A 9,931-nucleotide genomic window follows, 5' to 3' on the forward strand; every position below is an offset into this window, starting at 1 on the left:
TACATATCGCTCACTCCTTTCAAGAACGTCATAAATAAAAAAACTTGATTTTTCAGGAAAACGTTTTTAAAGTTTAAAAATATAATACAATGCATTAAAAATAAATATCAAGCCACTTATTGAGCTTTTTACTGTGCAACAGATCTTTTTAGGTAAAACCTGAAGGTTTTTTCTCCATTTGAAAAATATATAGTACATTTAAAAAAACAATTAAACAATACCTTTTCTTCAAAATGCAAGAACAACACTTTCTGCCCTGTAGCGGGTAAATATTAAGTTAAAAATATGCCTCTTTTGCTGGGATATAGTACATTTTCTGGGCATTCCGAAAACATGCACAACTGAAAATTGACGAATTTTGATTTATGACGTTCTTGAAAAGGGTGAGCGATATGTAATTTTGAAATCAATCAAAGCAATTTGAGTGAAGAATAACAAATTGCGATAGAAATAACTCATTAAATCGAAATTGGAGCGACCAAATGTCGAAAAATAATTTGATATTTTTTTTTACCAGTTTTTCATCATATTAACTGATGTTTTGTAGGTGATGTTTTCAAAGTAATTTATATATTTTGTTAACAACATGAAAAAGCAGTGACGAGAATGTTTTTGCCAAAATTTTTTACTCATCAATTACAAGAAATTAAAGATTCCTTCAATATAAAGAGTAAATCCACTCACGAGTATAGGCTTTAAAACTTAAGTTGAAGCCTAAGTAGGGCCATGATGAGCAATATTGCATAAGCCGTAGCTAGATTTCAGTCACTTGGACGTTAGGTAATTCAAAAACAGACAAAGCAGTGAATATTTTTTTTTTACCTAGTGCCAAATGCTCATTTGATTTACTAAACATTTTAGATAAAACGGGGGTCTAATATATGTTTTATAATGGAATTTTGTAGTGTGAATTATTATTTATTATTTGAGAAATTACACTATATAATGTCTAGCCAAACTCAACATCGGAGTTGGCGTCAATACGATACCGAGTCACATTTGATATAAGAGTGATAAGTAATTTTTCTATATTTTGTATGAAATATTTCAAGAATAACCAGCAGTATATCTGTGTACTGTTTTTATATCTTTTTTTTTTTAAATTTTATCATTAATATATGTATTAACATTTTTTTTGGTAAAATTTAAGTAATGGTGGCTGTTAGAGGATTGGTTGGAAGATATTGCTTCACAGCAACAACTCTGCCAATGTATGTACATTCTGGAGAAAAGTTTAATAAATAAAAAAATGTATTTGCAAGATTACATTCATACCTTAAGAGTATTTAAAGATAATAAAAATGCCAAAGAGGTCAATAAATACACGGTATTCATAGAACAGGTGGTTTACGGTAATTTAGATTCCATACACAATACAAGCAACTGTTATGGGTCTAGCTGACGTATGTTTGCATCTACAAGACGTTCACTAAAAGATGCATACTTGTTTTGCATCTTGAGTCTTGAGATAAGCATAATTGCGATCAGGTGTTCACATGAGATGCGTCATCATGCAGCGTCAAACATCTGTCGTACAACATTCGTTCTCTTGAGTTACGGAGTTATGGTAAGGAATATAGTCTATTGAATAATTAAAGAGACATAAAAACATGAATAACAAATACCTCAATTGGGAATAAAGTAATTTATTTAGCTTAAAATATTACATACATAAACAGGGTGTCAATTACAAACGCTCAAGTATGTAGTTTATTTGATTTTCGCTTTTATTTTGTACAAAAAGAACATACTTGTGAATCTTCGTTTGATGCCAAAGTCATTTAAAAAATCAGAAATGAAGGTGATCTTACTAACATTAAGTAGTTGACGCATTTGCAATATTACCCTGATAACTGTAAAAATAAATCTCTGCTTTGTGTGTACATAAAAATAAATATTTAATTTATAAGATAATAAAGCAAGAAAATTATAAATATCATGAGTGCAAAGAAAATGCCCGTTTACTTAGTATTTTAGTATTCTCAATTCCATTTGATTACCAGGCACTTTTTTACAAGCAAATTGATATTCCAATTCATCTGACTAAAAGCTGGTCTGAAGACATCTCCAAACGGGTGAAAGTGTCATCTGCCCAGACAAGTACATAAAACTATAGAATTTTTTCATAGTAGCTAGTACGATAGATAGTGCTAAGATTCATCATACAAGCCGTTCCAATATCTCAGATAACTTAGTTCTGATAAAATACAACTTGTTAATGTATTACTGAACTGTATAGATCACCAAAGACAATTATTCTAAAATTGTCAGATATACAATAGTATTTCAGCAGTATGCCTGTTAAAAATTTAACTTTGTAACGAAAGATCCTGAAATCTAGCCTAGATCTTTACCTGCTTAATCCTACCCTAATACATTTAAACTTATCATTTGAGTTAAAAATTCTCATCTTGAGGGCCTTGTTTGTTTATTCATATTAGTACTAATTTATATTTAGGATGAATTATCGAAATATGTAAATTTGATCCATAGATGTGTTTTGTGACATGAGTATAATAATCCTTAATGATAATAAGCGCAGATGATGCAATTAGTTTCCTGGCATCACCGTTTCCGGTCGCTTTTCCAAGTAACTCTTCACGCTGTCTTTACTCTTCACTTTATTGACAAGAGACGTCAGATTGGGGAACGGTTTCAGGAATTCCCCGATAAACGATTCTACCGTGTCGTAAAATCCGGCAAAGTAAACGTCCACCCAGGTTGGCTGAGGAAGAAATATATCAAATTAAAAACGAGGGAAAATACAAAAACACATATTTGTGGGGAGATTTTTAGGACTCCGTAAGTGCTGTACTGATCACCTTGCCTTCATTAACTCATTGCACCACTAATAAAGATGACATAATTTGTTCATACAACACACTATGTATTTAATTTTGACACATGTTTAAATTACCATAAGATTAAGACTAAATTACACACAAATAAAAAATGGTAAAATATAAAAGCATGATTTTGTTGATGTTCGCAAGCTAGATCATTATGGCTCATCCCCAAGTAGTTTTGGAAGAGTGTGTTCAGTTCAGAGTTGTGAAAGTTATTGTCAATCAGTTTTAATTTAAAGAAATTACTTCAAAGACAAAGCCGGCGAATCGCTGGCTTTGTGAGTCAGTGACAATTTGACCTTGGCCAGCGATTCACCGGCTTTGTGTTGCAATGGGTTAATTAATATTAATACGGTGCAATGCCCTTTGTACTATTTGGAGCAGCAAAGGTTAGATTGCAAATAAGATTTTTATTTACACATGAATTAATTAGATTCAATAAGTAGTGTAAAAATTACTAATTTCTTATGGAATGCAAGAGCCAATACAATGCATTCCAAGCAATGCATGCGGCACAACAAAGGATCAACGTAATGTTATGAATTATATCAAGGCAAGGTGAATAGTATGTGCTCCAGATTTTTGGAGAGAAATGGCATATTTTATGGGATACAGAAGATCATTACCCCTTTAAGGACACAATACAGGTGCGTAATTCACACAAAATTGTATGAGTACGGGTATGCAACCTGAAGTATCCTAGCCTATTATCCTAGTACTATTCTCTTTTCCCCACCTACTCTCTTTCCTGCATTAACCTTTTCGTTATAACAGTTATAGTCTTCACCTTATTCTTTACTTACAATTCAATTAAATTAAATTCAAACCCTTATCCGCACTCCAATGGTGCATAGGGCAATGCATTATATAAACACAGTGTTATCTTGATCGTTAACACATGAAGGAAAGGTGATCAGCCCTCCGCTTCAGGTACCAGTCCAGGGTAAATATTACAGTGAAAAAATCACTTTTATTTATTTGACCCCCCCTGGGAATCGAACCCGGGACCTCCAGAATGGTAGCCGAGCGTGCTGACCATTACACTAGGGAGGCGGATTCTTTACTTACATCATCTATATACTATCAAATGTGCATTTTAATCCAAGTGTAAATATTGAGTATATTCAGTACATTTTATAATTGTTTTAAATTTTGGAATCCAAAAATGGGAAAACATCAAATATAAATTGACAATTTTTTATTCAATGACCACCATTCACAAAAAAATTACATGCTTCATTCATACAAATGTGTGAAAAGCAGGTGCAAGTCATAGATCCGTTGTGTAAATATGTAATATATGCCAGTATTTTAAATCTGCGTACAAAATTCAAGTAACAATATGAAAAATATAAATTTCATAATTACATATGGTAAAGTAAACAACCCGCCTCCGTAGTGTAATGGTCAGCACGTTCGGCTACCGTTCTGGAGGTCCCGGGTTCGATTCCCAAGGGGGGTAAAATAAATATAAGTGATTTTTTCACTCTAATATTTATTCAATATTACCATGGACTGGTACGTGAAGCGGAGGGCTGATCACCTTTCCTTCATGTGTAAACGATCAAGATAACACTGCGTTTATATGACACAGTGCCCTATGCACCATTGGGGTACGGATAAGGGTTTTATAATATATATAAAGTAAACAACACCATCAGTCACGAGAATTTGTTAGTTCATATCAACAAAAAAAACAGAGTATATACTCAGTTTCAGAGTATAGTCTCATATGAGAAGGCCTCAATTATACGTTTTTTTTTTTTTTACATATTTTACATTCATTAACTTACTGTGGATCCATAGAAATATCCTTCAGAAGCAACAGGCTCAATTCTATTCAAAAAGAAATCCAGTGCTTCGTCACAGTCTTTCTTAGCCTCTGCAGTCTTCAATTGCATCAAATCACGGAATTCTGAAAACATAGTAATTAGATTATGCTAAATATTGGAATTTGATAGAGTATTCACATTGATATTTATTTATAACTTTTGATTATTTTTTGATGAATGTCTCACTAAGCAATATTTGTGACGAGATATTTATTTACATTGCAAAAAATATTTGTATTTATTTTTTATACACATAATTACAAACTACAATTACATGAATGTGCCCACACTGGGTTTTACTGTGTCGAGGGTACATTTTAAAATACTTATTTATAAAATTTCATGTAAAGAAAATTGTTAATGATATGAAATCAAATACAACACGGGCGAATGATGTGATCTATTTCAGATCTACCCACCTCCATTATCCATTTATGAATATCTCTTTTATACTTAATTTTGTTATTCAATGACTATGGATAATGGAAGTTGTACAGCTTTATCGCATAATAATCAAAAGTTCTTTTGACCAAAAGAAGTACTGTAGAACGGGGCTGCTTGAACTTTGATGTGTTACTTGAGCCCAGTAAGCGCCACCTGTCAGGGAAACAATGAATCATGTCGATACGTTCATTATTGTAGACCAAATACAGATTTTTTTTTTGTACTGGGCTCAAGTAACACATCAAAGTTCAAGTGGCCCCGTAATACGGTACCTACATATGTGTTAGGTTTTGTTTGATGTGTTTCTGCGTTTTGGATTTTGTAGTTCTATATACGTTTCCATAAGGTGTATTAGTATATTTCTCGGAATTACAAATAATACAACATAAATTAAAGTACATAAATGAAACAAGGTGTGTGTATGACGTTTTGAAAAAAAACTTTCATTTCATTTAACTAATTCTTCTGATAAAAAAGGAAATCCGTCACACAATAATTCAACATCAATAATTTTTTATCGATGCTTTGCGTCAAATATCTTTGATCCAAGAATACATACTTCCTTGAAGGTCCCTAAGATTATCAATCAGGGCTTCGAGAAGAGCTTCCTTGAATGGGTCTTCCGTAACCAGCTTGAACTTCTTTCCAAGATATCTGGCAATGGCTACCGACTGGTTGAGGACCTTCCCATCCACTTCCAAAACTGGCAGCTTGTGGAATGGATATGCTGGAAAATTTTTACCCAGTTAAAACTGTCAAATATGTAAAATTTAAAGTATGCTTAGATTATCCCAGGCTATAGTGACAACGTTTAACAGGCGCTATACTAATGTGTAAAGGCAACTAGCTGTAACTAAAGAGGCGGCTGTTTGGCTTAACACGGCCAAAGCATTCTTATAATTGGCCTCTATCATATACAATCACAGATTTTTCTCTATCTCTTTCCTTTAACGAGATATTCATTATCCAAATAGCCGCAAAATTGTATTAATTTGATACATGTTTTGGCAAAAAGCATCATTTTAAGTTGATTATAAACTCGTTTATCTTAAAACGACTGTTTTTAACTTGCGGCTATTTGTCTTTGCACATTAGAGTAGCCGGGTTGGGTAGACGCTTGACAATTGTAAAATGAATTCGAGATTTTTTTGTAAACATCTACATGTTTATGATGTACTTTTTAAATCTATCTTCCCTATCCTTATTATGTCCCCCTCCGTATAGCGATGGTCAGCACGCTTGGCTACCGTACTGGAGGTCTCGGGTTCGATTCCCGGGGGAGGGGGGTCAAATAAATATAAGTGATTTTTTCACTTTAATATTTATTCAATATTACCCTGGACTGGTACCTGAAGCAGAGGGCTGATCACCTTTCCTTAAAAATCAAGATAACACAGCGTATATATGATGCAGTGCCCTATGCACCATCGGGTGTGGATGAGGGATTGAAGATAAGATTGTTATTACCCTACTAGCAGACAGTCTTCTAAAATAGGGCTTTGTGGGTTAATCCTTTAAAAAAGTGTTATTTAAAAAGCCATTGCAATAAATTAATTTTAAAATTCTATTTTTAAATATGTGAAAAAATGTCAATCTACTGATTACCGACACTTGATACACCTACAATAATGGCCAGTTTCCAACAGCGCCATACCTAAGATTCAAACCTCTATTTTTCTGTACCGAGTTTTGATTTTCTAATGATTTTTTGCTAAAAATTGGTTTATCTTCATTCTTTACACTACGACATCAAGAAAATATCTTTTTAAAAAGTTGATGACAAAATAAGATCTTGGTGATCGGGTTAGTTAGACAAATATACCTGCATCTCGCTCAAGCCATGTATCGCCATATGACTTGAGTACTTGTAGGTATCCGAGAGTGAAAGAGACGCACAGTAAAAATGTTTGTTCAATCTTTTTAAAGGTTAAACATATAATGTTTTATGATAATAGTTTGTAATTTAATTACATATTGGTAATTATAATAAATAAAGTCAGTGACAATATTAAAAAATATATTTTTTGTTAATGATTTGTGGCTCATTTTATAAACTTTTATCAAAAGTGGTAAGTTTGTAAAATAATGATTAAAACCTAAAATTTTAAAAATATCGCAACTGATTGGGTTTTTGATGTATTAACAAAAATATTTACTTTATTTAAAAAAATCTTACCAGATTAAAATATACTTTATTTTACTCCTTATTAGTTAGTAGAATAATTCATCTATATTTACTACTAAAAAAAGTACATTCTAAAATATGTATACCTGGCAGTTGTCATAAAAATAAACAAATTATGAAAAATAGCAAACCATGTTTTGAATATTACATTACTAATAATTCGGAACTAATGATGTATTTGGTAATGTGTATTTGGTATCGACTCATTTCATTTTTAAAAACTTTATAAAATAATACTACTTTGTTTTTAACCACTTTTTATTGGTACTTTTCTCCAACCGGTTTCTACAAGTACCTTGTTATCACCAGGGTTAAACAGGAGTACATGTTTGATCCTGATGATGATAAAGTGGTTGGAGAATAGTACCAATAAAAAGTGGTTAAAAACTAAATAGTTTATTTTATTAAGTTTATAAAATGTGCCAAAAAGTATCTGCGAAAAACATTCAGGGAATCATTTTATTTTGATTTATTCTTTTTGTTAGTTTTGACAATACGGTCATAACACATTTATATTTTTTTAACAAATATTTTACTAATAATTTGATGTGCAATGCTTACATTCTTTCAAAGATGGCCAATCAGCTTTTGTAATCCGATTATCTTCGAATTCAACATCTGCGTAGGCAAATATGAACCTAATGGATTCTGCTAGCCCTTTTACGTTGAAATATGTCAGTTTCATTTTGGAGTCGGCCATTTTGAAATGTATCTATAATGCAATATAAATCATAAATTCACACAATGCCTTCACCATTTTATATACAGTAGAACGGGTGTATTTGGTCTTCAATAATGAATGTATCGTGACAAGTCGCTCACTCCTTTCAAGAACGTCATAAATCAAAAATCGTGAATTTTGAGTTGTGCGTGTTTTCGGAATGCCCAGAAAATGTACTATATACCAGAAAAAGCGGCATATTTTTAACTTAATATTTACCCGCTACAGGGCGGAAAATGTTGTTTTTGCATTTTGATGAAAAGGTATTGTTTAATTATTTTTTTAAATATACTAAATATTTTTCAAATGGAGAAAAAACCTTCAGGTTTTACCTAAAAAGATCTGTTGCACAGTAAAAAGTTCAATAAGTGGCTTGATGTTTATTTTTAATACATTGTGATTTCTTTTTAAACTTTAAAAACGTTCTCTTGAAAAATCAAGTTTTTTGATTTATGACGTTCTTGAAAGGAGTGCGCGAAGTGTCACCTGTCAGGGAAACAATGAATCATGTCGATACGTTCATTATTGTAGACCAAATACAGATTTAAATCTCTTTTTTGTACTGGGCTGAAGTAACACATCAAAGTTCAAGCCCCGTTCTATAGTATTGATTTTGATACTTCTAAATTCATGCAACTATTGACTTGCCCCTTATTTAAGAATCTAATAAACCTTGTCACTTAAATTGATGAATATATCTAACTTTTACAAAACACAATGTAAATAGAAGTATGTTTCAAGAAAAATATATTAAAAAGGATGGTTAAACCGGTGTTAATTGCACTTTCAAGTGTATGACAGGAAATACAGAATTAATTCTTAATTATTATTATACTACATACATATATACGATAACACAGCATACAATACTCATTTACAAAATATAACAAGAATAAATCGATATTCTTTTAATAAATATTAGATTAAATCAAAGATGAAGTTTAAAAAAATCATGTAAAAAGAGAATAAGGCTTTTTTTTTAAGTGCTATGTGTTGTTGAGTAGGTAGGTAATTACTTATTTTTATTTTATTTTTTAAAGCAATAATAAAATGAAATGGTTCACATGTTATTTTGGTGCATAATTTTGTCGTAAAAACACCGGTCACAAATTCAAAGTTGGGCAATAAAATAATTCCGACTCCGAGGATGAACCGGTCATTCTTTTTATAGCGTCTGAACATTCCATAATCCATAATCCACCGGATAAACATCCGAATAAGTAAACAAGCTTCGTCGTGTAATCACCTCATACTACCGTGCGAGCCGGCGACGCTCTCATAGTTTATTTGACAAGAAATTAGCGCGAATATGTTAAATTTTCATTCTAATTCTAACATTTATTGATATTCTGATTGTATCCAAATTCTCCGTATCGAATGAGGAAATTCAACTTACCTTATTTTTACTTGTAAAAAACTTCTAGTTTACCCGCCCGAAACAGAAAAATTACGGAACGTCACTCGTAACTAGCAACCAACTTCACGTCAATAGTGTAACTACGGATTGGAGTTATAGAGTATTATGTCCATTATCTATCACTCGGAAATATTTGAAAGGAATAAATATAGATGTACAAATAGATTTTAGTTACGATGTTGGTTTATTGGCAAATAAATTAACATGAAAAATCACAAGACTATCGATAACATTCTTATTAAAATCTGTAGAGAAGAAGAGGCACAAACAGATCCCTAGGATCTACAAAAAGAAGAAGAAGAAGAAGATATTTGAATAAAATAAAAAAGGTGCGTTCGCATACATCATCAAATTTCCGTCATCGAACGTTTTATGACGTCATATGGTTTATTGTCTATGGTTTATAGAACTGTAAAGTAGTAGTGTGGATTGTTCGTTTACCACTACACTACCATTTGTGTTATACAAATATGAGGAAAGGGGGAG

The 9,931-nt window shown here is 31.8% G+C and overlaps 2 protein-coding genes across 2 annotated transcripts in view; one reads left to right on the top strand and one right to left on the bottom strand.

Annotated features, from left to right (window-relative positions):
• The window catches only part of LOC148311016 (glutathione S-transferase-like), a 33,637-nt gene that overhangs the window by 2,369 nt on the left and 21,337 nt on the right, over positions 1–9,931 (top strand). The gene's annotated exons all lie outside the window — the stretch shown is intronic.
• Positions 1,833–9,564, bottom strand: LOC148311017 (glutathione S-transferase-like). Its single transcript, XM_088257542.1, has 5 exons — positions 9,425–9,564; positions 7,869–8,019; positions 5,682–5,849; positions 4,640–4,761; positions 1,833–2,725 (listed from the first exon to the last, which is right to left on the bottom strand). Exons 2-5 carry the CDS (start codon positions 8,005–8,007, stop codon positions 2,552–2,554), a joined length of 603 nt encoding a protein of 200 aa, XP_088113668.1. The 5' UTR covers positions 8,008–8,019; positions 9,425–9,564; the 3' UTR covers positions 1,833–2,551.

Source organism: Brachycentrus maculatus, unplaced genomic scaffold, assembly GCF_059751285.1.
Source record: "Brachycentrus maculatus isolate JH-2025_06_01 unplaced genomic scaffold, ASM5975128v1 h1tg000081l, whole genome shotgun sequence".
Lineage (NCBI taxonomy): Eukaryota > Metazoa > Arthropoda > Insecta > Trichoptera > Brachycentridae > Brachycentrus > Brachycentrus maculatus.